Here is a 27,538-nt window from a genome sequence, read left to right as displayed (position 1 = left end):
CTTCCTGCTTTTATTGGTTTAATTGTAAGAGGTAATTTCACCTTTTACAGCAATTACTTCATGGCAATTCTAACATTTTCTTTTCGATTGTGTCTCGGGATAATGATACGCCCTATTCTTGGCCAACCCCCTAATCAGGTATGAGCCGCATGTTCGATCGGCAACAACAACAATAACTTTGCATTAAGCCGAAGCATTGCGCACGCCAGTCGTCGATGTCATCACCCCCGCCATTACGTGACAACAACGTTAAAGGGTAAGCTGTCACTATTACGGGCATTGGCGTTACGTTTCTCCCCTTCGAAAGAAAAAGACTATCCTGCTGTTGCATTTTACCTAAACCCAGAATTTCGTCAATCTGTGCCGTACCTGCACGACTTGTTACTGCTTCGACAAATTATAAATTCAATGTCCCCTTCCTCCTCTCCACGTAAAATAATATAAATATAAAAGAAATAGAAAATATTGCGAAGTTGTGTTAGCGGTGAAAAACCAGTCAGTGCCAACACCTTGGGTCGCGAGTATGTGCCTCTATTAGGCAAATTTCTTTACGGGAAGCCCCTTAGTTACGCCCTAATAATTATCATTATTTTGAACTTCTTTTTATTTTTTTGTTTACACAATGCCGACTATCACCCGACACGTTATTTTTTGTTATAATCGGTTGTATCGCATTTACATTTGCGGCTTTTGCTACAACGCGATTCAGTTCTTGACCTATCCTCCAGTTGGGTTTAAGCCATAGTTGAACTAATGACCATCGTCATTATCGTTGTCAGCACCAGCTGTTTGGACCCGAAAAACAGCCAAGAACAAGCCGAGCCGCACCCTGCTTTGGAGAACTGCTCAGTCATCGTAGTGAGTGTTTAAGATTCTTACTATAGTGTCTTCGACGATCTCGAGCATGCTACAAAAAAAATTTTTTTTTTTAGCTCGCGCGTTTCGTGAAAGTGGCGAACTCAACGAGGCCGTTGATTTGAGTCGACGTATTGGTGTCTGTGACTAGAACCGAGTAGACGCCATCAAGCTCGCAAATTTAAATAGCTGGAAACTGTGTTATCTCTGTTCACGTAGTATGCATGCAAATCGCTCGAATGCTCTCTAGAGGCCAGGGGCAGCTTGCACGAACATTTAATAACCAAAATAATAACGAATTTAAGAACGCATACACAAATGTTCCGTGGACAACGCCTAGTCCGCACAAGAACGCGTTCCTAAATTCGTTACTATTTTCGTTATGAAATGTTCGTCCAAACCGTCCCTTGGCGGCAGGGCACGAGATTCTAAGCTCGATTCGCTCGCTGAAAAAAATTCAACGCTTTCACACTTATATTTAGGCTCGAGTTCTTTTTCTTTTTGCAGTCAAAGTTTCTTCGAAGCCCAGCGCTTGTATTGTGTGGCGCGGTGACCTCGTCCTTCGCTCGGCCCTTAATCAATGTCGCGAATGCGGTTGTGAACATTTACTCTCGAATGCGGTTGTGAACATTTTCTCTACAATGCGGTTGTGAACATTTTCTCTCGAATGCGGTTGTGAACATTTTCTCTCAAATGCGGTTGTGAACATTTTCTCTCGGCTTACACCCTGCACTCGAGCTAACGGTTCCTGCGTATCGTGCCTATACATGTTCGCGTGTCCTTCAGAAGCTGGCGTTAATTTCAGGCACGACGTGTCCTCCAACCATGGCCATAGAACAGAGCACGAAGCCGTTGACGACGGCGAATACGACCACCATGGCCTCAACGGCCTCCACTGCGGGCAAGACGACCACATGTGAGTTGATCACGTGTTTTCGTGGCTGCACAATATATATATATATATATATATATATAAACGAGAAGAAAGGGGGTTAACCGAGGGACCCGATATTTATTAGTCATATAATGAGAAGCCAACAAACACTGACACCAAGTACAACATAGGGGAAATTGCATGTGCTTAATAAATGAAATAAAGTAATGATAAATTGATGGAAATTAAAGTGGATGAAAAAAACAACTTGCCGCAGGTGGGAACCGAACCCACAACCTTCGCATGTCGCGTGCGATGCTCTACCAATTGAGCTACCGCGGCGGCGTTTCCCCATCCACTTTCTTGGGTATTTATGTGTACTAGTAGAACCCTGGGAGTGTGGGTTCGGTTCCCACCTGCGGCAAGTTGTTTTTTCATCCACTTTAATTTCCATCAATTTATCATTACTTTATTTCATTTATTAAGCACATGCAATTTCCCCTATGTTGTACTTGGTGTCAGTGTTTGTTGGCTTCTCATTATATGACTAATAAATATTGGGTCCCTCGGTTAACCCCCTTTCTTCTCGTTTACTACATAACGAGGGTCTCGAATCCGGCAACATTGATGCCTTCAGGTAGCATATGTGGGTTTATTATCCAGTTGCCTTCACCCGAAAAGGTCACGTTCTCGTGACGCCTGCGGCAAAAAAGACGCTCCACGTCCGCCGCCAAGGTCTGTGAGTGGGGGCGCTGGCTAACACTCCCAGGGTTCTACTAGTACGCATAAATACCCAAGAAAGTGGATGGGGAAACGCCGCCGCGGTAGCTCAATTGGTAGAGCATCGCATGCGACATGCGAAGGTTGTGGGTTCGGTTCACACCTCCGGCAAGTTGTTTTTTCATCCACTTTCTTGGGTATATATATATATATATATATATATATATATATATATATATATATATATATATATATATATATAGAGAGAGAGAGAGAGAGAGAGAGAGAGAGGGAGAGAGGGAGGGAGAGAGGGAGGGAGGGGGAACTGAAAGAAGATGCAGATGATATTTACTGCTGGGCCGCGAAGAAAACCTTTCGGTCTCGCTTTCAGTCGCGGTTATTCTTTTCAAAAGTGCAGCGAAACGCAGGAGTACACCATCCGATAAACGGATGTGGTTCAAATTTGCAGCACACAAAGAAAAAGAAAGGACAAATTGTTGAAGTGCCACCGACCACCGACCATGACTGCCAATGTAAGCGAATAGAGGAACGTTTCAAGAAAGCTGTCCGCTTCGTTACATGAATGCTGTGTTAGACGGCGTAGGTTTGCAACAGTGAGGATATTTACGCAGTGTTTGTTGTTACATTGCGTAATTCCGTAGCGAACGAGTCAATCAGCGCATCTTTAGCGGTAGTATATGGGGACAACACGAAGGCCTAAAAAGAAAAAAAAGCTTTAACAAGTGACTTTCGGGTAACTATGAATGCCCGCTACGAATCCGAGGGTAACTATAAGTAATGCTTTTACACGTAAACTGTAATAACGTTCTAGAACAGGCAGTTAGTTGCCAGTGTTCACCAAGCAATACCATTTGCTGTTAGGTTTGTTCCTTCCGATTTATTCATACAGAGTACTTTGCACTGAATGCGCGATACCTTGCAAGATGTCTTTGCATGCAGCATACTTGTATAGATACGTACCCGTGTTGTACTTGTGCATACGGGTAACAAAAACTTTCAGCCCAGTTGTGCGAGGCACGCGCCGTTTGCGACGGTGCCTTTGATACAGCGGTGAAAGACCAACCAACGACCACCAATAATGGACCAAGGAAACGGGCGATGGAGCCAAAGAAACCTATTCTTTGGGAAGGTAATCAATCGATAAGGGATCACTTGATTACCTTGAGATTACCGCTTGGAGCCAAAGAAACCTATTCGCTGGGAAGGTAATCAAGCGATAAGGGATCGCTTGATTACCTTGAGATTACCGCTTGGAGCCAAAGAAACCTATTCGCTGTGAAGGTAATCAAGCGATAGGGGACCGCTTGATTACCTTGAGATTACCGCTTGGAGCCAAAGAAACATATTCGCTGTGAAGGTAATCAAACGATAAGGGACCGCTTGATTACCTTGAGATTACCGCTTGATTACCCTAACGATGCGTCCAGCGTCAGTACTGGTTGGTATTCGCTCTTGCGAACCATTCTGCGTGCGAGGGCGTTGTGAGTATGGGCCCGCGGAATGATTTATTCTCGCAAATCTGTTTAGAGCAAGCGTACTTGATCCCGAACCCCCTCGCCACTAGCTGACCGCGCAGCCCGCGTTGGTCAGCAGGTTGGATCGTTTGATGAGCGGACAACCAGGACAAAGCCTTTTCGAGTGGACACTCGCGGCTATAGCATGCGATAAGAACAGGTCGAGTATTGTCACGGTTGTTTCTTTCCTTTTTTTTCATGCTCGTTCTCGTGGTGCTCGGTATGAGATGGCTGCTTCCTAAAATCGCTGCCAATTTCGGTCTACGCCGAGTGGTTTATATCGACTTTTATCTCTCCTTTGCAGACGGGGACAAGATGGAGTAAGTACACGTACTCCCTGCGTTTCGTATTCCGTGACGTCTTACGCTGGTGTTCTCAGCCTTTTTTGTAACAGTGGATGTACAATCAAGTACTGGCGAGCCCATATAAAATGATCACGATATATAGGGTTCTGTGGCGCAAGGACCAGTGATGACCAAAGAGCGCCCATAGACCAGATGAATGTTCCTCGAACTTGCCAAGTTCAGTCTTTGGCGCGTTTATAGGGTACAATGTAATTTCTCTTTACCGATGAAAATCTCACCAAGCCCGAGCAGACGATGTCAGAATCCGTGATGTCACGGCATTCTCGCGTGGAAGTTTCACGATCTAGTCACCACCTGCTCTTTGTTTCTTTTTACTTTTCTTGGTTTACTAAGCCACTTCTCACGGTAGGAGCGTTTTTTTTCCGCATTGTACAAGAGTAATTTCCTGATAGAATTCAAACTATTTTCCTATTTAGTGCTCCTTTATTGTGACAGGTCCAACTTTACTTACCTATTTTATAATTTTTGTTGCAGTAGTGTTAGCCAGTTGCACAGACCCATACAAGGTGGTAGGTTGTAATAAACGTACATGAGCATGTAAAAAAAGAAATAAAAGCTTCGACCAACAACCCAACAACAAATATTCATTGCATCCCAAGTATTGAAAAATTATTACAATAATGTACATCCGGGAACACAAATATACGGAGCACATGGTCACTGAAAAAGCTTGATGTCTCAGTAAACAAATTGCAAAAGGAAAACTGAAATTTACTAGTGCACGGGAAAGTTCGCAACACCAAGTTTGCACTGCAGACTTCACTTTCAAGGGGTTTTCACAGGCAGGGGATAAAACCGGCTTCAACGTGCAATCCCTGGTACATATACCTTTGTTCACGGGTGTACATTATCAATCGTGTCACATACCTCTAGCTAAGCAGGGTTCAGTGAACGAAGAATTTTTTTTGTGCGGAAGCCTCGAATGGCCCATTGAGCGAAAAGAGACGGCGTCTGTAGCAGGCAAACGGCACCTAAATTCTCACTGGCTGGAATGCCGCGTCAGGTGCACACCTCGGCGGAGCAGAGCGGGTGAAAGGGCACACTGCCGACATGTCAGGTGTTACGTGAGGGGAGAGGGCATCGACGCGACGCCACGTCACACTCGCTCTCGGGAGCCTGCGTTATCCGCGAGTTCCTTGTCCGCGCAAGCGCTCGCCTGCCTTCTAACTTAGCCTCGGCAATTGTTATAAAGGAATAACTGTACAAGAAACAATAATTTGGAAAGGAGAAAACTTTGGCAGTATAGTGAGTTTCGAACTACGCGCTCAAGAAAGCCTAGTGTGTCAAACACAGGGCTAAACCAGCGCGTCCTAGATTGCAAGCCTGTGAACTTTGCTTTGCGACATCACGCTACTTGGACCGAAATTGGCATTGCCAAGCCCGACGTGGAGAAAGCGGGGACGTCAAATTTACCGCGGCTTACTCGGGAGCGTTCCTATTAGATTCTGTGGCAGCCGGGCGAAGTAGCATGACGTCACGGTTCGAAGTGCGCCGGCCTTGTGCTGTCTAGGAGGCGCTGGCCGAGCGTCTCAGCGCGTTCGCTGACCCGCGAGGGGTTCATAACTAGTAGGACCCGTCAGCGATTTTCATTTGGACAATAATGCTTTCGCACTCACAACTCACAAGAAGCGCTCAGGTGTCCTCGGATATTTTTTTTGTTCCACTAATAGTCTTTCTTTAGTGTCCGGTTTAGCGGCTGTCTCGCATGCTTCGGCGTACACTCCTGTCGGCATGGTAAGCACTTACCGTGACATCTTCCCGTACAGCCGACTTCACGAGGCCGGAATAGAGCTGGTAGCCGCAGCGGTCATCCTTGCACTCGTCATGGTTGCTGCCGTCGCGTTGATCGTCATCAAGATAAGTACGTACGAAGTCGAACCGCTGATTCGTGGTCCGTTTCTTAGGTTTACTTATTTGCCCGTCTTGTTTGACGCTGCTCTGTGCCCAGGAATTCAGTGTTTCATGAGGTCTCTCGCATTTGTCGCTGACTCGGTTTAAAGCGACGCGACACCAGAATAGGTATTTCAAGTCTGATGGGCCTCCGCTGCAACGCCAGGGAGGCCAATATAATTTCATTAATTCCTCGCCCCTTAAGAGAAAAAAGAAATCTTAAGCAAACAACAAGACACCATCCTCTTCGTTAAATATTTATTCAAGATATCGCCCGTAAAGTATAAAAGTTTGTGGTAAACACCACTACACCTGAGGCGTCCGCAGACGATGATGAGTATTCACATACGGTGGTGACGCAGTGGCTTTCTCGTTGCGCTGCTAAGTACGAGGACGAGGGGTCGAATCCCGGGCGCGGGGTCCCCATTTAGATGGGCGGGGAATGCAAAAAACGCCGGTGTACCGTACATTGGTTGCACGTCAAAGAACCCCAGATGGTGGTCTAAAATAATCCGGTGTTCCCAACTACGGCGTGCCTCATTAGCTGTCTTGTTTTTCGCGCGTAAAACAACCAAATTAACCAAATGTATATATATATGCATAGCAGTCTAGCATTTGACAACATATGCTTGATATTTCCTCTCTTCAATAAAACTCTACATTCTGCACTTACATATGTAAGTAATGATTCGAGATCTACCAACCTCTTCCCAGCATTTCTACTACCAATACTTCCAAACGTATCTTGCTCGTCTCTACTGCTGATCTGTTAATACTAGCATCAGCGTTGAGTCCCAGAGCTCCTGGAAGTTGGACCTTCTTCGCGGGTCTAGCTGGGTCAATATCTCGACATTCCGTTACGACGCGCTGGGTCCTTTCCAAAGCTGTGCTGCGGCGGACACATGCCTCGTCCTGTTGCGAATATTTATTTGCTACCATGTATCGCTGTTCCGAGACAGCCAGCTCGGAGGGGCCTCAAATAACGAGGCACTGTCTTTTGTGTCATCGCACGGGGCGGCGGCGGTAGTGCCATCTTGTGTCACTTACTTCAACCACAGCGCGGTGGAAATGTTTTTACGCCTCTTCACTGTTCCGGCGGAAGGGAACATTGTACGCTAACGATTGCTGCTGCCAAGGCACTTGCACTAGCAGATAGGAAATAACACAGTCGTTGCTATTGTATGCTGCGTGATATATAGTTTTTCTGTGATATGGTGCAGGAAAGGCAGTTTTTGCGTGTTTTCAATGATAAGCGTCTTTGCACTCTTTCCCCCAATTCGGTGCTCGTTTCTAACCGCTATAGACTGGCTGCGCAAGCGCATGACGTTCGGACTAGCCATCCAGCGCGCTTTCGCGTCCTTAACCAGTATGAATACCTAAACATTCGCGGTGCAGATTAGACTTTTCCTAAAGTTTGTGCTCTACATGGGTTCTTACGTCTCTCACGTGACATGTGACGCGTGCGCATAGTATGAAAACGAGTTAAACGCGCGGAAATTTTGGTAGTTACGTTCCACCTACAGCACGAGCCAAAAGCTGAGGCCAACGGCGAGGGCACAATGTTTCGGTGAAACGTGATCTCCTCCTGTGTCGTCACGTTATGACGCAATGTCTTGGGCAACGAAGCCGATACTTTCTCGTCGAAAAACGCCACAGGAAACTACCCAGGGCACTCTGAAGGTTGCCTGTATATGCTACAAAGTTTCGAGGTCGAAGGCCTGCATTTCAAGCAAGGAACTAAAAAAAAAACCGAAAGCCGAAAAACCTCATTTTAGTACTCTTTTAATTGGAAGACGCCAGACTGACCGATGCTTTGTTGTCCGTGACGACGCAGCACACGGAACCTCGGACAACGGCAACCCTGAGACGACCGATCTCACTTACCGAGAGCACTCGAAGTCCACGACAGATGCCACCGCTACTACACCGGATGAAAGGCCTGATACGACGACGGAGGCAGAGGAGACAACCGTATCTCAACAAAGCAGTACGGCGGCGAAAAGTAAGGGCGCGATCTTATCTCAGTCAAGAGCCCCTCATGGTCTGTGAGGGACTCCAGGGGCCCCTCGCGGGTCCCTCAGGAGCCCCACTGGTGAGCGGCGCTCAGAGGACCCCTCACCGGGTTTCGCTACTGCAAACACACAAGCGCAGCGTATACATCATGCGCTGACAATCACGCTTGCAAGGTATTAGAGAATGCTACGCCACCGCGAGGACAGCTGGAATTTCGAACGGAACTCCCCAGGACCCACCCCCTCGAAGGAGCTGCGCACCCAGGCAGAGAGTCAAGATCACACGCACCTATTTCGGGACCTAAAAGTCACTGCTGTTAGCTGCGTATCTCACCGTGCCACTTGAATTCGGTTGATCATCTAATGTGAAAAGCGCAACGCCACCACCGCTGTAAATGCTCCGCGCAGCAGATAAAGAGGAGGGTCATCATGCCTTGGTGGTGAAGCAGCGCACTGACAAGGACAAGGCGAAGAGAAGGACAAGGTGAAGCGTGTTTTCGCCTTATCCTTGTCAGTGCGCTGCTTCACCACCAAGGTATGATGACCCTCCCCTTTATTTGCTGCGCAGAACATAAGGGTCATCATACCTTAGTGGGGAAGCAGCGCACTGACAAGGACAAGGCGAAGACAAGGACGAGGTGAAGCGTGTCTTCGCCTTGTCCTTGTCAGTGCGCTGCTTCACCACCAAGGTATGATGACCCTCCCCTTTATTTGCTGCGCGGAACTTAAGGGTCATCATACCTTAGTGGGGAAGCAGCGCACTGACAAGGACAAGGCGAAGACAAGGACAAGGTGAAGCGTGTTTTCGCCTTATCCTTGTCAGTGCGCTGCTTCACCACCAAGGTATGATGACCCTCCCCTTTATTTGCTGCGCGGAACTTAAGGGTCATCATACCTTAGTGGGGAAGCAGCGCACTGACTAGGACAAGGCGAAGACAAGGACGAGGTGAAGCGTGTCTTCGCCTTGTCCTTGTCAGTGCGCTGCTTCACCATTAAGGTATGATGACCCTCCCCTTTATTTGCTGCGCGGAACTTAAGGGTCATCATACCTTAGTGGGGAAGCAGCGCACTGACTAGGACAAGGCGAAGACAAGGACGAGGTGAAGCGTGTCTTCGCCTTGTCCTTGTCAGTGCGCTGCTTCACCACCAAGGTATGATGACCCTCCCCTTTATTTGCTGCGCGGAACTTAAGGGTCATCATACCTTAGTGGGGAAGCAGCGCACTGACTAGGACAAGGCGAAGACAAGGACGAGGTGAAGCGTGTCTTCGCCTTGTCCTTGTCAGTGCGCTGCTTCACCATTAAGGTATGATGACCCTCCCCTTTATTTGCTGCGCGGAACTTAAGGGTCATCATACCTTAGTGGGGAAGCAGCGCACTGACAAGGACAAGGCGAAGACAAGGAGAAGGCGAAGCGTGTCTTCGCCTTGCCCTTGTCAGTGCGCTGCTTAACCACCAAGGTATGATGATTAATCACCAACTCGCTCAACTTTCCTCATTAAAGAGAAGGGAGAGAGAGACAGAAATAAAAGGCGGGCTTCGACTAGTGAACTAGACGCGGCCCCTTGGCTCCGGTATGGGAGAAGGCGGGAGTGGAACCCCGCTTCGAAACGCTACTCGAGCCATAGGGAGAGAGTTTATCCGTCGGCAGTGACGCTCGCCTCCTGGCGGCATGGTGACAAAGCAGTTAATTTAAATGGCCACAGAAAGTCTAAAAAAAAGAAAGAAACACTATATCGCACCACTTACCGGTGAAGCCTTGGTACTAGAGATATATGCTGATCACGTAACCGCAGATCACTCTACCTACCTCGGCTGCTATAAGTGCACCTTATGTACTGTTAAAAACGCACTTCCTGCATTATCTAGGCGATTGCGCTTTATTCTATGCGTATCACGATATAAAAAGAAGTTCACTCTAACAAGTGGCGCTGCCTTCGTGGCAGAACCATGGCGTGTAGGTGGCGTCTCTCATTGCATGGCGGCGAGCATGATTGCTTTTCGTGCAACGCATGCAAGCTTGCGAGTGAGTATCGTCAAGTTTTGTGCTCACCTTGTAACATTCAAAATGGCCTCGGCAAATTGGGTCGCAAATGCGTGCCGGTGCTACATGAATAGCATTGGGTGCTGCCATGTCCCAACACTTGCCACCAACGCTGGCGTAAGATTGCTATCGCGCTCGCTTATATATGTTTTCAGCATGTTTCCAGCGTACGGCTTCATAAACGTAAGATCGTGACTGCAGATAAAAAAATCCCCAAAAAATGTTAACAACGTTTTCTGCGTTACCATTGTAGGATTGGACACTCTAAGCGGTAACCTTTACGTTGCACTAAGCACGTGTCGCATGAGTGACTACCCGTCACTCTTACTTTCTTCTCTTCACAATTGAAATGCATCGTGTAACCGCACAAGAACAAGGGACAAAGAAGGAACACACAAGACAGGCGCGGAACTTCAACAGTTGAAGTTCTGCGCCTGTCTTGTGTGTTCCTTCTTTGTCCCTTGTTCTTGTGCGGTTACATGATGCATTCCAATAACGAACACCAACTAGCCCGCTTATCCCTGTTAAATACTTCACAATTGACCAGGTGGTCTGTGTATGTGGGGCGGATAGCCTGTATATGCGGTGACACAGCTTTTCAATAAATTAGTTGCGAGTCCACACTCGTTCTTGTCAATCGTCTTACGCTCTCCCCTTGGGTTTTATTAAATCATGGGGTTATACGTGCCAAAACCATGATTTGATTATGGGGCACGCCGTAGTGGGGACGACTCCGGATTAATTTTGACCACGAGGGGCTAATTAACGAGCACCCAGTGCACCGTGCACGGTCGTTCTTTGCATTTCGCCTCCATCGAAAGGCAGACGCCGCGGCCGGGATTCGAACCCGAGCCCTCGGGCTTAGCAGCGAAACGACATAGCCACTGCGCCACCATGGCGGGTTTCCCGTGTTTAACCGCGCAGTTTTCAAGAACGAATACTTTTTATGTAGTCATTTCGGAGTCGACGTTGATAACAGTTGAAGGCAACGTCCAATATTGTGTCACAGGAAGTCCCCAGACTTACAAATGGCGCTATACCTGTACTGACGAGGAAATGGTGTCGCCGTATATGCCGTCCTATCTAACAACCCACGATCCTTGGTCCTTCCAGAAAGAGTCCTGGACGCGTACCCGCTGCTGTGCACGTACGGCATGCACACAAACCAGAGCACGCAGTTCCCCGACGACGGGCTGTGCGACCTGATCTTCTTCGACTCGGCCTACAAGGACAACACGAACCTCCTGTCGCTGCCGTCTAGCTTCGGCGAGAACATGAACGCGTTCTTGTCTGCCGCGCGGCACTACGGTAGGACCGACTTCGGCGTGGCTTTCGCATACGAGTAAGTGCGGGCGCATTTAACGTCTTGGCGATGCCGCGTGTTTTGCTTTTGTTGTTGTTTTATGCGAAGCATATTACTAGAGCTCAACCCAGCTCCTTAGGCGTGGCGGTGTCGCCTTCAATACCACGTGACACCGTGACGTCACGACAGAGGAGAAACGGGGCTCCAACTCGCGCCGTCGCTCGCGGCGTCGCCTTCAAGGCTGGCCACGTGACACCGTGACGTCACGACAGAGGAGAAACGGGGCTCCAACTCGCGCCGTCCCTCGCGGCGTCGCGGCGGTATATAAGCAGCTGCGCTTGCCTCTGCTAGACACTCACGAGGTGAGATGCCTCCTGGAGACAGAGCTGCTCGTTGGAATGAGAAGCGAAGGTTGCGGCGTGCTACAGAGACTGATGAAGAGCGGGAAGAACGTCTGGCCAAGCAACGTGCTCAGTATGCGGCTCGGCGACAAGTTACTTACCAAGTTTAGCCGCCAATATGCTTCGCATCTGACCAGGCTTAACCAAGCTAAGCCTCAGCCATTTTTTTTCAAAGCTGCAACGACACGGAGCGTGTATTTCCCCCGAACGTCCTTCCGGCATTCCGTCAGGCCTGGCGTCGGCAAGTGTACATACTGGACGCCAACTTATGACGATGCTGTAGTTAAGCACCATAGCGTGTTTCCTGCGTAGGTAATTAAACGAAATACGTTCTTTCTCCATGACTGCCTCCCACAGAAGACTAATTATATCAGTTATAAAAACGGGCTAATTGGTAACGTAGAATGAAGGCGACTACAGCGCAGAAACTGACGAGTGACGAAGAACAACGCTTGTGCTTGTCGCTGTTTATCAGTAGTCCGTTATCCAGTTCTGCGCTCTAGTCGCGCAGCGTATAGGAAATATTTACATAGAAAAACACTTTATTTGATATATATCGCAGATTATTTACACTCGGCACTTCAGTACTCAGTAAACAGAATGACTTGCTAACTGTTTCATTCCAACTGTCTAAAATTGGGGACCGGCGAATAATACTCCACCATTGTGCGTGGCACATGACTAGCATCGAGAATAAGTGTCGCAAAATTCTACCGCTGGGAGTACTATTTTCAGAAGGGGTGCGGCGTGGTTATAACACAGTCCGATCTGGACGTGCCAGCACCGGGCGGGTGCAGAAGAATAAAATTGGCTCTCGCTTAGCTCGGCTATGCCAGAATATACGTAGCGAAAGCTAAGGCATAGCATGGCCAGCCTTGGTTAATCTTGATTGCAAGTCCAGGTTATAGTCTGGTTGTCTGGCTATGATGCGGCGTTTAGCCAGTCGTTCGGCGCGCTGTTCGTCTGTTTCCTGGGCGATTCGTTTCCTCTTCATCTCGCTCCGACGTCGATTCCAGGCCTCCTCCTGCTTACCAGAATTGTCGCCGTCCCTACTGCCGCCTCAACTGTGGCTGCGGCGCACGCGAGCTCTCCTTTTCAGTCCTCCGACATGTTATCAGGCATGCAACGCAGCTGGCGAAGCGAGCGGAGGCGAGCGCAACGACGAGGAACGCGGTGTGACGTCATGTGCCTCTTCGGAGCACGGCCTAGGCGAAATCGCAAGTTCGCGGCCAGTAAAGCTTCCGCTTTAAAATTTACCAGTAATGCATTGCGTATATGGCGGTCCACTAAACGGTTCTGATTGAGACAGCGATTACATGCAGACATCGGAGGCCAGTTTTGACCATCCCCGCCTTTGTACTTTTCACCAGAATACACTGATTGAAGCGCTCAGTAAGCTTTGAGCTCCCTGTAAAATCTCACTCGAACTAGGCCGACCCGACACCGATTTCGGTCTGCCGACTGTCAGCTGTACTGTACCGACGCCGAGCACTCAGCCGACTGTGGGAAGATTGTCGGCGTCGTTACACTGGGACAGAGGCGCCGACACGAAGATAAGAAACGCTGTCGCCAACAGTCGGCAGACCGAAATCGGTGTCGTGTCAACCTATAGGGTGAGTGAGACTTAAGTAAACAGTATAACGATTGTGGGCGACGCTTGGCCGGGGTTCGTCGTCTTCGCTACGGAACAAACAAAATCGAGAACGTTTCAAGCCTGTGAGTTCACGAGATGTGAGCGCAAGCTGCTGCTCTGAATTCCAGTAGACCCATGACGGAGTGTATGGAAGGCATTTATTTTTAAAAATTTCTTTTTATATATTTCGCCTCCCCAACTCTGTGGACACGTACCCAGTACGTAATACTGCGATACAATGAGTATGAAAGTCTCAAATGTATTTATGCATGCGCAACACTTTCCTGCGGCTACTTTTCGCGTTGGGCAGCCGCATGAACTGCCGTCTGCGCTTCGGTGTAGCTTGGGAACGGTGTGGCGCGTGAACATAGACATAGCATGTGTTTTCACGCGACATTGGAGCAAAATAAGCACGGTTGAACCAATCAAATTGGCTTGTATAGCACTTAATTAACCGCTTCACGAACTCTGACCTTCAGATAGACACCAGCTGATGCGTGTGTTCGCTCTGCATAACTTTTAAACTGTCGTTAGTACAATGCTCTTTCTGGAACGTATAGATAAGCGAGAAATTAAATGCAACGTGCCGATAACTGGTAGATGTCATTTCTGTTTTCGCATTTGTGAGAAACTACATAGCACCATGGGAGCACACAAAATAAGCTTTCTTGCCTAGGCCAAAAGACGCGCAGTTATTCGTTACGTACTCAAGCTTTCACATCGTTTGAAAAAGGTTGCGAAGCGTTAAGCGCCATGATCGAGTCGACATCGTCCCCTCTTCACCCAACAAGTTGGATAGAGTGTGCGCCAATGTGGAACAAAAACAAAACAAAGCTTCTTGCGAAAGGGGGCCTCGAAATGGGTGTTGCACTAGACATGCGTCGTAGTTTATCGGCTGCGAAATTATCGCCATGTACCAGGTTTCATAAGCTTGCGGAAAAAAACGTACATAGACCAAAAAGGAAGGTGTATGAATGTATGTCTGAAGCCAGCACAAGCGGTCGCTGGCAGGAAAACAAGCGGACTCACTTTGCAGTTGCCTAGCGGGAACGCAGGTGTAGTTCCAATTTCAAAGACGCTTAGTGTTTGTGTAGGCTGTATAGTGATTTCGCGACACAGAGTACATCTTGTGCGCGAAATGATTGAGGCTTTTCATATCAGACCGAGAGGGGAAGGTTTCGCGAGTCAGCTGTCAATACGACTATGGGATAAATAACTTGACTTTTTTTTTTGGTCAGCACGAGCTGCAGGCCAAGGTATGCTTTCAACTTTACAAATGTTCTGAATTTCTGTCACATGTGTACACTACGTGCTGCTAGTTTTCTTTCTTCGTGTGTCTCCTAATGAAAGTCAACTGAGAGTCAGTGCTCGTCTCCTGCACAATTTCCTTGCCCTCCATCCCACTGTGTGTGTGAGAGAGAGAGAGAGAGAGAGAGAGAGAGAGAGAATAAACATTTTTATTGGGTGAATGCAGCTTAGGAGAGGCGTCCTCATTTCATAATTCCTTGAGCTCGGGCCGCGTCCTGGGCCCTCGCAATCAGCCGTTGCTGATCCTCGAGGTCGGAGCTGGCCAAGGCTCTCTCCCAAAGCTCGTTAGTGGGGTAAGGGTTCGGAGGACTTAATGGTGCTGCTCTGCAACCTCCTACTATGTGCCTGAGGGACCCGGGCTCTGCGCAGAAGCGGCATTGCGGAGAGAACTATAGCGCCACAGCGATGAGCAAATGCTTGATCTGAAAACCAAGTGAATAGCATGAAAAAGAGACACAGAAAGACAACGAAAATGCAATGGAGACGTTACGACGCACAAACGGATTCCGAAAAAGAAAATATCCGGAAGGCCCGATATCAAAAATACCAAACTTTTTGAGTTCGTGCACTTCTTCGTTCTTACAAGCGGCATGGCACGCTATTATTGGACAGCATTTTCATCCCTCTTTTGAACCCATCTCCCTAGTTTCTGCGGGAACACCTTATCGTGTGATTTTTTTAATCTTTTATATTCGCATCGCGGCCCAAGCCGAACCCATGGCCTGCGCGTTGTTCCTGTGCTCCTATTTCGCCAGGTATCGTTTCAAGCTGCGCGTAGACCTCACGGTGACCAACCCTGTCCCATTGGAAGAGATCTGGAAACGGGGCATCAGCGACTTCGGCATCGTCGACATGCCAGCATTTGGCGTCCAGTACAACGACATCCAGGAGACCTTCGCCACGCTCAAGGTGATCTCGCGGCGCCCGCAAAAGAAATGAATCAAAATTCTTGGGCTTCGCGCGCCAAAACCGCGATCAGAGTATGAGGCACGCCGTGGAGGTTGACACCAGAGTAAATTTGACCACCCGGGGTTCTTTAACGTACACTTAACGTACACGCGCGTTTTTTTGTAATAATATCTACGGCATACAGAATTTGCTGAAATAAACCCGCCGTGTTTGCTCAGTGGTTATGGTGTTGGGCTATTGAACACGCGGTTGCGGGATCGAATCCCGGCCACGGCGACCGTATTTCGATAGGGGCGATGGGGGCGCCACGTCATAGCCGGTAAGCTGATGCGGCGGGCATCTCGTAAGAGAAAAACGTGAGCCAATCCTGACGGCACGCATATCCTTAGCGAAACCAACCCACCAATGGCAAAGCGTAATTTGAAATGAAAAGCTTTGAGAATTCGGCGCAAATAGTTCGAAAACGTTCTAATTTACAGGGGCTGTTTGAAACTATGAACATTACGTAAAAACACAGAAGTACCTGCAGAATTTCCAGAGACTGCCTGAGTAAACTTTTGTTCAAAAACGTACTTCGTGGTTCTTTCTTTTTTTTAACACAACGTCTTCTTTACCGAGTTACCCACACTTTGCAGTATTGGATATCTGAGTTTTTAGACTCTTTTATGGGCCGATCGGGAAGATTGTGTACTCTAAGTGTGTCGACCTAATAATCCAGACGGTATTACACTCTAAAAATGTGGGCCGTTTCGGTGCGTATTCGCAGTATAAGAAATGTGGCCCTTTCCTAAGTTAGTGTAGTGAAAAAAGTTTTTTTTTAAGCAGTCTGACTCTTCTATGGTTCTCACGCGAAGGGGCGACGCATTAGAGTGCCGTGCGCAGTTATTACCCCAACTCGCTCAGGAAGATATTGTCTTTGATGGACTTCAACTAGAGGTTCACTCGCCTTCCAAATTTCTTTTTTTTTCGCTCTTCCGCGAGTTCGTAAGCTTGCGCCAGCAAGCGGAAAGAATAAATAAATAAAAAAAAGAAAGTCGGGAGGCAAGACTCAGTGAAGGGAACAAAGATGGGCGCTTTAACAGGAATGGGTGCCAGCACTCAGCCTGTTCCTTTCTCTGTGTCTTGCCTCACGGTTTTTTCTAGTGATTCTTTCCGTTTTCTGGCATTCACTTACAGACCACCCTTATGTTTCCTAAAGGAGCTGAAGGCAGTTGCTGAAAGGAAAGCTGACGCCGTCAGACCACCCTACATCGTCCTCGGCGCTGTACCATTGGCCAGCGCCGGAGTCTACGCATCCAAAATGAGGTGAGCATTTATATCAGTGTTTTTGATGTAGCTATTCGGTCTTACTTGTTGCACGGTTGATATAATATGGCTCGAAAAGAAACAAAAACGAGGGCCAAAGTACGTCCCATCGATGTGCGTTCTTTTTGTCCTCGTTTTTGTCGTGCCATAATATTTCTACGCTAGAAAAAAAATCCTGGTAATGAAATTTATAGCTTGTTGTTTTTAGGGAAACCGGTTTCAAGCGTACAACAAACGAACAAAAATTCAGGCACAACACATCTACGATGAGTATCTAAGTATGAGAATAACCACAGCACGTCATGCATCGCGGGTGCTGCAGCCGGACTCCTACCTTACGCTTCGGATGGACGGATGGATGCTATGAACATCCCCTTTGGAATGGGGCTGTGGGCTTCACCTCGAAGCTCTTTTTCTTATTTTGCCTAATGTCATACCTATCTTATTTATTTCTTTTTATAGACAAAAACTTCCTCAGCTTCAAACTTTCTGAACCATTACGGGAACATTGTTTTTTGTGCGCCTCTGTTGTTTGTGGCCTTTCTTTCTGCCACCAACCCACCGATCGCCTTTTACTAATCTGTACTGCGGGCATGTTCACTTTCCTCCTGCTATCTCTGAAACCTAGGGCTACAAGAAAGCCAGCGGCGCCTAAACAGAAATTCGGGGAAAGGCTGTAAAGATAATTTCACTGGGAGAGGTATGAAATTCTCCTGTCGGATATTTCTGTGCACCCAAAGCTGTCAGAACGATTACATAGTTTTCAACTGCGTCTTTTGTCCTCGCACGTATATAGTTAGAGCTCCGTTTTCGTCTTCTCTGTAATATTTTTTGTAAGGCTCCAATGGTAAGGCTGTTTGTTAACAGTGTAACAAGAAGACACCCTTAAATGTGTAAACATTTTCACAGTGTACAAAGCATTTCTTGGTGCTCGGTAGGTGGATAGATACGCTCTTAAACAAAATTACACCCTTTGGGTGGTATCTTGCCACGCAACAATAATCGCCATCTGTCTTTTCCGCGTTTCTTTTCTTGAACGCTGCGAGCCCGGTACTTCCAAGTCAGGAACGGCATGCGCGTTATCAGCATGACACAGCATTCTCGACAGGAAAGTAACGAGCGCAGCGTTTTCAAGAAAGGAAACGCAAGCATGGCAGATGACGATTATTGTTGTGTGGCAAGATATGACCCAGAGGACGCGTTTTTTTTTGTTTAAGGGTGTAGTTCATGACGTCATGATACACCGGCTAACTCTGCTAGTAACACCTGAGTAACGTCAGAAGGAAGAGGAACGGTACCCTCGTTTCTTATTTATTTTTCCTTGAGGTGCGTTATCGCACTCAGCTTTATTGACACAAGAAAGATGGGTCTATCCCGAAGGTGGCGCAATGTCGCGCAGCATCTGCATAGCGTTAGCTGCTACGAAGAATGAGGAATGTGGTCCGATCGCGAAAAAGGTGCAGTCTAACGCGGTGTCTGAAAGCGCTAGCTGCCACGAGAAAAGAATGCAGAACACTTTGCTCGTGGCGCTCGTGCTGCACGTCTGGAAGACCCGGTTGGCTCTGGCACGAGATGAGCGTGTACGCGATTGTGGCCTAAATAATTTCCGCTTCGGTGTATTATTCAATTTTGCTGCCAATAAAAGAAGTCCTCGCCTTGAGGTTAAAGCATTGGGCAGGAAGACAGGTGATTTCACCATCGGATCACGAATTCTTTTTTTTTCTTTTTTCGCTGAAGCCCGGGCGAAACAAGGCGAGACGGGAACTTACCCGCCGCAATGTGCCTGGAATCAGCCAAAGAAGGCTTCGCATTAAGTTTATATTGTGGAGATAAAAAAAACCCAAAATGCTTACGAAGTTATTAGGAACGTTGTATTGAAGGGGCCCGGAAATTTTTTTTTTTACCACCTAATCCGAAGCATGGCTCAGGGGAGTTTCTCTTGCGGTCGCCGCGGCCGAATTTGCTCTATGTTAGAGAACATTCTTATCGTTAATATGCTTACCGGCTTTTGTTGTCATATGAACCAGTGATTACCGCCCAGGATTCCAGGCTAAGAACGACAGAAAGCTGAGCTAGTTGGTAAATATACATTATGCAAAGATACCGTACTTGTCGTCCATTTCTCTTGTGTCCTGCCTGCACGCCTCAGCGTTTTTTGTTTCCTGGCTAGCTATTAACAGTCCGCGGCTCTGCAAAACACAATCACGTCGTTCGAATCCGGTATATTCGCGCGTTAGGCTTAGCACCTTCTCTCTCGGCGCGTCTTTAGCGCTGCACTGTCGCCCTCTTCCTTGCAGGAACTTGTTCACTCCGACGATGTTTATCTCGCAAGGGCACTACGCTTTCGGCGACAGCCACGTGACCTTCTGCCGCGTCACGCCAACCACACTACTGCGAAAGGGCACCGCGTGGCGGGACTACCCTTACGACCTCGTGAGTGCGCAGGGCGGCCGTGGTCATCGTCATCACCGTTACAAAAAAAAATTATGGGGTTTTACGTGCCAAAACCACTTTCTGATTATGAGGCACGCCGTAGTGGAGGACTCCGGAAATTTCGACCGCCTGGGGATCTTTAACGTGCACCTAAATCTAAGTACACGGGTGTTTTCGCATTTCGCCCCCATCTAAATGCGGCCGCCTTGGCCGGGATTCGATCCCGCGACCTCGTGCTTAGCAGCCTAGCACCATAGCCACTGAGCAACCACGGCGGGTGATCACCGTCATAATAGTCATCGTCAGCATCATCAACAACGCCACCAACTGACGCGACTGACTTTTTACAAAAGCTGGATTTGGGAGAACGTTTTTTATTTATTCAGAATACATTGCAAGCCTGGTAGGGTTGCTTTAGTGCATATAACATCCGGGGAGCAAGTAAGAGCAATTAAAAAGCACATAAAAAGAGAAAGAAAGACGTACGTAGCTGTTGCCATTAGGTGAGGAAAAAGGATGGTTGGAAGGAGTCAAACAAGTATAACGCAGTAACACATCGAGCAATGCTAGAAAAAAAATGCATACAGTGTCAACAAAAATGCCATGTAAAATATCGTGAAAAGCGTCGTAATTTCACATAAGCGACTCAGTAGGACTATTCCAAAGCGGTATGACACGGGACAGCGCTGATTCGTCAGTAGAAAGCTTCTACGGTCTGCGAAGGCAACACGCTATTTGTCCTAGGTATACTTTGTGGCGCAACATATATTTCTTGAAAAGGGACAGAAGAAAGGGAGACAGTGAAGCGCCAAACTTCCAACTGTTTAATGACAGCCTGAACAAACGTTTAGAAGAAAATACAACTTCCGCTCATGCGCAGGGAGCCAAGGTGTGACAGAACAACATGGTCATGATAACATACTTTGGATGAAGCATATTTCTGCGGAATATAATACGATAGATGTATCGCTGACACAATCAGACCCTTTCTTTTTAATAACCTTGGCTCCCTGCGCATGAGCGGAAGTTGTATTTTCTTCTATACGTTTGTTCAGGCTGTCATTAAACAGTTGGTAGTTTGGCGCTTCACTGTCTCCCTTTCTTCTGTCCCTTTACAAGAAATGTATTTTGCGCCACAAAGTATACCTAGGAAATCTAAGCACCAACTTGCCCAAGAAGAAGTCCTTTTGGAACGCTATTTGTGCGTTTGTAAACAGGCGCACTATATTGACGTTGCCGTTTTTCTCGACCCTCCGCAGAAGACGGGTAGGAAGGGCAGTGCGTCAGTAAGCGATTTACTAAAAAGGTGGCACTTAAGCCTAATTTGATGAACGCGAAAGAGAGAGAGAGAGGGGGGGTGTCTACTGCACAAAGTCTGATTTGCCTCCATCCTCTCCGACCCTCCCGTTTGAAGCGAACATTTCTATGTTGCGCACGTCTACGTGTTGTTGCGATGGCGGAGGTTGCTGTTGGACACGGGAGAACAGTGATTACGCGTCGAATTACATATTGACATACCCTTCAGGAAAGTTTCGCGATAAGTCTTGAGTATCAGTTTGTCAGATGAAAGTTGCCTATTGCGGGCAGCAGATGTGGGTCTCATGACCTCGCGTGTCGCGGCGAGGTGACGTTAATATAGCAGGCCGATCAAGAGTGTGCACACCTTCTATCGACGCGTCGCGCGCACCTGGTTCCTCGTGACGTATTCGTGGACACTGTCGCCAGGCCGTCTTGTCAAGTTTCGGGGCTTTAACGGCGGTCCTAGTACCATACTGTCTATAAGAGGGTAAGGCATGCGTTGGGGATATAGTTGGAATATCATACTTATATTGATAAAGCACCGATGTGAAGTTGAAACATACACAGGGACGAAAACAGCTCACACGAAGCACATCCGTCAACTGTTCATTAAAACAAACAGGGGGTGCACATTGTGGCCAACAACGGCATGCGCAAAGAGTAATGCGCGAACTGAGCTTCGCACGTGCGTCTTATCTATTAGTGCCCTATGTGTGTTGTTGATTTAGCGAAATTCTTAGTTGTGCGCACTCTACGGATTTCTGCTCTTGCTGCCCAGGAAAGACAACTGCCTGACTGTGAGCGTGATTGACGGTGAACTTACGCATAGTGCCGTATTTGTATACGTGTAGCACAGTTTCAGGAAAATACGGCAAATGCGTAAGTTCACCGCCGATCGTGCTCACGGTCAGGCAGTTGTCTTCTTTTTTGGGCAACCACAGGAGAAATCCGGAGGGTGCGCCCTTTTCTCCTCCCGCCACCCTCTCTCTCCCTGTGGAAGCTGCGGCAGAGGAGGGTGACAGACGCTTCTGCCCCCTGCGCTCGCACCGCCGAAGGCAACAGCCACACGACGAATCAATTTGCATGCATAGGCACTTGTAGTACCGATAGCTATGTGCTGGTCTCCAACAAATTATGCCTAACTAACCAAAGTATGCCTGAATATTCTTACTGTAAGAAATAAACGCCTTCGAGCCCATAATTACTTTAACAACGCGAATAGCTTCCACGGGAAGCGTTGGGCTATCGGCGATCATCGTCGATGGTTTCGGCAGTGTAGTTTTCTTTTTTTCGAGATCCCTATACCAATCCTGAGCGGTAAAGCGGAAGCACCTTGGCTGAACTATTATGTCTTTCGTCTTCTATCTGTTCTCCCAGACCGAGGCAGTCGCAGCTCTGCAGAAGATCAAGGACGAGGGCGGATCGGCCAAGTTGCTTGTCTCCGTCGGCATGAAAAGCCGCCTTACGACAGTGGCGGAGGACATTGTGCCGAGTATGTATACGGCACCCTGCATTCACGACGTCAACGCACGAGCGTTCAATAGCTATGTCGAGGTACGCACTGACTTGATGTTTCTTTAATTTTTCTTTTGTAGGAGCATGATATGTTACTGTCATTCATTTAATTCACACTCGCACATACACACCCACACACACACACACACACACACACACACACACACACACGTATATATATAATAATATTTGAGGTTTTACGTGCCAAAACCACTTTCTGATTATGAGGCACGCCGTAGTGGAGGACTCCGGAAATTTTGACCAGCTGGGGTTCTTTAACGTGCACCTAAATCTAAGCACACGGGTGTTTTCGCATTTCGCCCCCATCGAAATGCGGCCGCCGTGGGACACACGTATATATATATATATATATATATATATATATATATATATATATATATATATATATATAGTCGCACACAGACTAACTATCAGGAAGAAAGTATCAATTGTAAGCACTAGGTCACTAATTGTTAAGAAAGCTGATGAAATACACGCACGCACGACCGCAAAGGAATTACTAGAAACAAACCGTACATAATTGTTGTTGTTCATACTTGTATGTGTATCACATGTGTCCGCGTTTGATGCTCTAACAGGTGCTCGTTGGTGGGCGGCAAAAAAATTTCTCACTTGCGTCTGCGCTTCTTTCACAGATTTGTACGGACAATTATTGGCGCTCCCGGCTGCAATACAATAATCTTTTCACGGCCATGTACGCCGCGGATCCCTCCGACAGCAGACGGTTCGTCTACGACGACGAGTACAGCCTCTGCCAGAAGGTGCGTACCATTAAAGTTGTGCCAGTAGTGCGTTCGCCTGAGCCTGTTGTTGGTGCGAAAGCGTCAAATGGCCCGTCGAGTGCCGACACGACGGTCCAAAAAAGGCCGACGACTGTCGTCTGGACAGGCGAAACGGCGCCTCGGTTCGCATTGGCTGCCACATCATGTCACGTGCGCGCTTCGACGGAGCCGAATGGTCGAAACGGAACGCCTCCTGCTGCGACAGCGCGCCAGGTGTTGCGTGATGGGAGAGGGTATCGCCGCGACGCCACGTCACCACCCTCGCTTTCGGAAGCCTCTGTGTTATCCGCGCGTTCCTTCTCCGCGCGAGCTCTCGCCTTCGTTCGAACGGGGCCTCGGTAAGGCCAAATCGAAATGCACCAAGCGTCTCAACGCGCTCGCTTGCCCGCGAGTAGTTCGTAACTCGAGATGACCGCTCAGCGGCATTCAATTGGGAATTAACGCTCTCGCATTCACAACTTGTGAGAAGCGCTTACATTTTTAATAAGCGCTCACATTTTTATTTTGCCCAACCTGTTGGACGAGTGAAAGAGACAATTTCCTAGAAGACGGCGTGAAGTCGAGACGGGGAGGCAGATCACGTTTGTGCGTCGTGAACCGCGAAAACAAGCACGCATCTGCTTTTCGGTGAGGGTTTCTTGCGGAAGGGAACATATCCGAGCTCCTTAATTGGCTGGAAAGGAATGTGCTAAAACTAAAATTTCGCAACTAAAAATTCGCAAATGGCTAAAAAGATGAAGACGGCAGCCAGCATCTTCGAACGAGACCATGCCCTGCGGTACATGTCTAGCGTGCAACGCTTTTACAGAAAAAAAAAAGCGCTGGGAAATGTCCCTAATAACATGGCCGCAGGACCCAACGAAATCTCGATACAGCTAATCAAACTGCTGGGTCGAAAGAGCAAGGAACTGCTGACTAATGCCCTAGAACTAGTGAATGAAACGAAGAAAAGTACGGGATGCATGGTATCTATAAGGACAAACGTGGTAAGGATGAATGGCGTACGTACAGGCCAGATACAGTAACATCAGTGATATATAGAATGGCAATGCAAGCCATAAAATTAGAGCTGTGGAAGCTGGTGTAGAAAAAAGACGATGTACTGGGGGGAACTGCAGAAGGGATTTAAACGAGGCAATCGCTTAGAGGATAATATCTTTGTACTAATGGAGTGCATAGAAATTTCAACAGCTGATAATAGGCCTTTATGGATAGCACATCTAGATGTTAAGCGAGCTTACTTAAGACATGAGCAGGGCATTGCGATGGGACATTCTCAAGCATGAAGCATGACGATTTCGTGGAGCCGTTGAGGGATGAACTGCAGCAGTGAGCGACGTTGGGCTAGGTGGTAGTGCATGCTTTCGAAGTGGGAAACAGCACGGCAAGACGAGGACTGGCTGAAACCGAGATCACGTAGGGAGTGTCTACCGTGCAGAAGTGTTGGGATTCAAAGAAGATGGAAGGAATAACGAAAGAAGCCGGGAAAAGATTGATAGAACTGGAGTCACTGCAAGCGTAGGCAGTGGCACAATAGAGTGGTAGCTGTTTTAAATGTGAAAGTTGAGACCGAGATCAGATGAGCAAAAGGTAAGATAGCGATAGATGTAGTAAAACCTGATTATATTAGTCAGGCTAGGTGACTAATAATCACCACCACCACCACCACCACCACCACCACCATCATCATCATCATCATCATCATCATCATCATCATCACGGAGTGAAAGACGAGATTCGAGTCGAGGATTATTTGAGAATGCCGAAATTTAGTCAGTGCACTCGTGTTTGAGTTTGCCGCCCTATGCAGTGCTGCCTAATGCGCGTCGCCTGCCTTGGGTGGCACAAAAATGGCCGCTGAGTAATTTGTGGCCATATTACACAGTATTGTGATTTGAATGTACGAAATTTGGAGAAGTCATATGCTGCTGAAAACACCTTCAGTTCCTGGCATTTCATAATAAACAAAGAAAAACCTTCGATTTATTTTGAAAAACATCGCGCGAGATTTTAGAGCGAAACCTTCTTTGCAAACACTCCCGTACCTACCTGTCCGTGGCTGCTGTCTTGGAAAACAGCTCAGACTTAAAAAAAAAGAACAATTGAACTACATACCTGATTCTGAGAGTGAAGATCACATGCCCCCTGATCACGTAGTCGCCCGATAAAGATAGGCAAGTAAAGCGTCAATATTTTTCGCAGTGAGAAAACTTATGTATCGCGTGTTGCTTTATTGCGTAATTCCGCACGGAGCAGAGCCGTTGACCAGTACAACTGAAGCGGCAGTTAGGTGCCTACGCTTTTGAGCAGATTCGACATACATGTGCTGTCTCCATCGGTGTGAGCGCCGGTGTGTCAGGTGATCATCATCCTCCTCTCCAACAACCACCACGAGGGGAGAGGGCTGAGGGAGAAGAGGAAGGCTGTCCCTTCCCGGGCGTCCCTTCACAACAACGAAACGTTCAGAAGACCCAATAAAACCCCTTAAATTTCGTAAAGTAGTGACACTCTCCTCCTCCGCCTTCACTCCTCCTCGTTTCTCCTCTCTTTCACGCTCCCTCCTTGAACGTGGTGCCCCGTACGCTGCTCGAGCGTAGCAACGGTACCAACATGCGCTCCTCTCCACTCCGCAGACGCTTTTCGAGCAAAAATGGCGCTGATGCACGGCGCGAGGGCCCACGTGATGCTATTAGGCCAATAGCGGCGTGGCGTCGGCCTCGGCCAGAGCGCGCGAGGAGGAGGTGGCATTCTTCAAAGCGTGGCACTATCTTACGAAGTTTAAGGGGTTTTAAGACCCAAAGTTCTCGAGCGCCACTGTGGGCTACTGCGGGCGTCTGAAAAAGCAACGACGCTTGGCGGTCGCCGACTAACGCGTCCTGCAACTCATTTGCGCAAGACCATTCATTAAAAGAAAGGGAAAAAAGAGAAATAGAAATGTCTGTTCGCGAATGAATTAGGGCATGTTATGACAATGTGAAAGTTCCGCTAGGTAGGGAAGGCAGCAGCAATTAGAAAAAAAGACGAATATTGGACTTACAACTGAAGCTCATAGCGAACAAATTCTGTAGACCGGCACCACGCATGCGTTTTAAAAAGGAAGGAAGAAAAAGATCTATGCGTTTCGTTTTTCTGACTGCTCGCGTCTCTACCTGCGGGAACCGTCACCCTGTCATCATCTACCAGCCGGCCCAGAAAACCACTTTACTCAAGTTGTATTGAGTTCGACCCGGTGGCATTTCTGTTCTCCGCTCGCAGATGTGCTCGATTAAGGGCTCTCTCGGTCACCGCGTGCGGTTCGGCATCGCGGTCTACGACCTGGAGTACGAGGACTACCTGGACCGGTGCTCGTGGTTGAACAAGTTTGGGGCCTTCAGTCGGGTCAAGATGGTCCGCAAGATCGTTGACTACTTCAGAAACTCCGAGGATAGCGATCTACGCGAATGTCCGCAGAATTTGTCATGCGACACTTTTAAATACGTTCCTCCTCAAGCGGGATAAACAGAGAATTCTTCCAGCACGTGTGCGACTGCCTGTGTTTTAACTCGCTTAACGGGCCAAAACTGCATAGCGGGTAATGAAAAGAGGCCTTGATGTTTAGGGGCTAAAAGTGTTCGTCTTAGGCGCTTGTAACAGACACTTGAAGCCTTGTATGAGGCTTTCCTGGGGCCGAAATATAGGCACCATCAATCGTTCAGAAACGACGACTTGTTTTCTGTATTGAAGGTTCATTGCCAATTTTCGTGGTAAGAAACCTGAAGCAGCTTTCACTTGCGAGGTAATGACCTTATTGTGCAAGCCATCGACTCCCAGGACTCTTTTGGACGCAAGAGGGACCACTTTTTTTGTCAACTCGCATAGTGGAACCAACATGTTTAATCCATCTGTTCTGACACAATGAGCATGCAGTGTGTATTTATTAGGCAAACTATCTGCTGAGAATGGCAGCAAGTGGAGCGAGCACGAGAAACACAATATGCGCCAGGAAAGCAGCTAAAAAACTGAGGACACAAGGTGAGATTCGTGCCTAAAGAATTGAGGTCAAGCAATGTTCCAGCAAGAAAAGAAACGCAGAATTATATACATTTAGAAATATTTTTTATAACCTATAACACTAACACAAGGTTATCACGTTTAGATAATTAAGTTCCAGATTCTGCCGCTTCTTACTCACAGTAAGATAGTATGGAATGAAAACAAGCGTTCAGTAACAAAATAGGTGAATGAACCGTTTTTGTATTTCCGTAATTCTGAGGTAATTGAATTCACTGGGATTTTTTAGTGTTCTCCTTTGAGACTTCGTAAGTTTTTTTAGCGAAAAAACAAGAACCCTTTCTT

The 27,538-nt window shown here is 47.7% G+C and overlaps 1 protein-coding gene across 2 annotated transcripts; it reads left to right on the top strand.

The window, feature by feature from the left end:
* Positions 1 to 25: 25 nt before the first annotated feature.
* LOC139048568 (uncharacterized) lies at positions 26 to 26,717 on the top strand. 2 transcript variants are annotated; one of them, XM_070522983.1, is made up of 13 exons: positions 31 to 256; positions 780 to 858; positions 1,661 to 1,771; positions 4,289 to 4,304; positions 6,116 to 6,210; positions 8,074 to 8,241; positions 11,408 to 11,636; positions 15,695 to 15,848; positions 17,047 to 17,153; positions 19,451 to 19,586; positions 22,263 to 22,439; positions 23,057 to 23,182; positions 26,459 to 26,717. In XM_070522983.1, the coding sequence occupies exons 3-13, from the start codon at positions 1,681 to 1,683 to the stop codon at positions 26,699 to 26,701; spliced, it is 1,542 nt and encodes a 513-aa protein (XP_070379084.1). In that variant the 5' UTR covers positions 31 to 256; positions 780 to 858; positions 1,661 to 1,680; the 3' UTR covers positions 26,702 to 26,717. The 2 variants fall into 2 exon arrangements, with proteins under 2 accessions (XP_070379085.1, XP_070379084.1); XM_070522984.1 differs by lacking the exon at positions 8,074 to 8,241 and having other exon boundaries at positions 26 to 256.
* The last annotated feature ends 821 nt before the right edge of the window (positions 26,718 to 27,538 follow it).

This window comes from Dermacentor albipictus, chromosome 8 (genome assembly GCF_038994185.2).
Source record: "Dermacentor albipictus isolate Rhodes 1998 colony chromosome 8, USDA_Dalb.pri_finalv2, whole genome shotgun sequence".
In the NCBI taxonomy this organism is placed as follows: domain Eukaryota; kingdom Metazoa; phylum Arthropoda; class Arachnida; order Ixodida; family Ixodidae; genus Dermacentor; species Dermacentor albipictus.
This window is presented reverse-complemented; position numbering and strand designations above follow the sequence as displayed.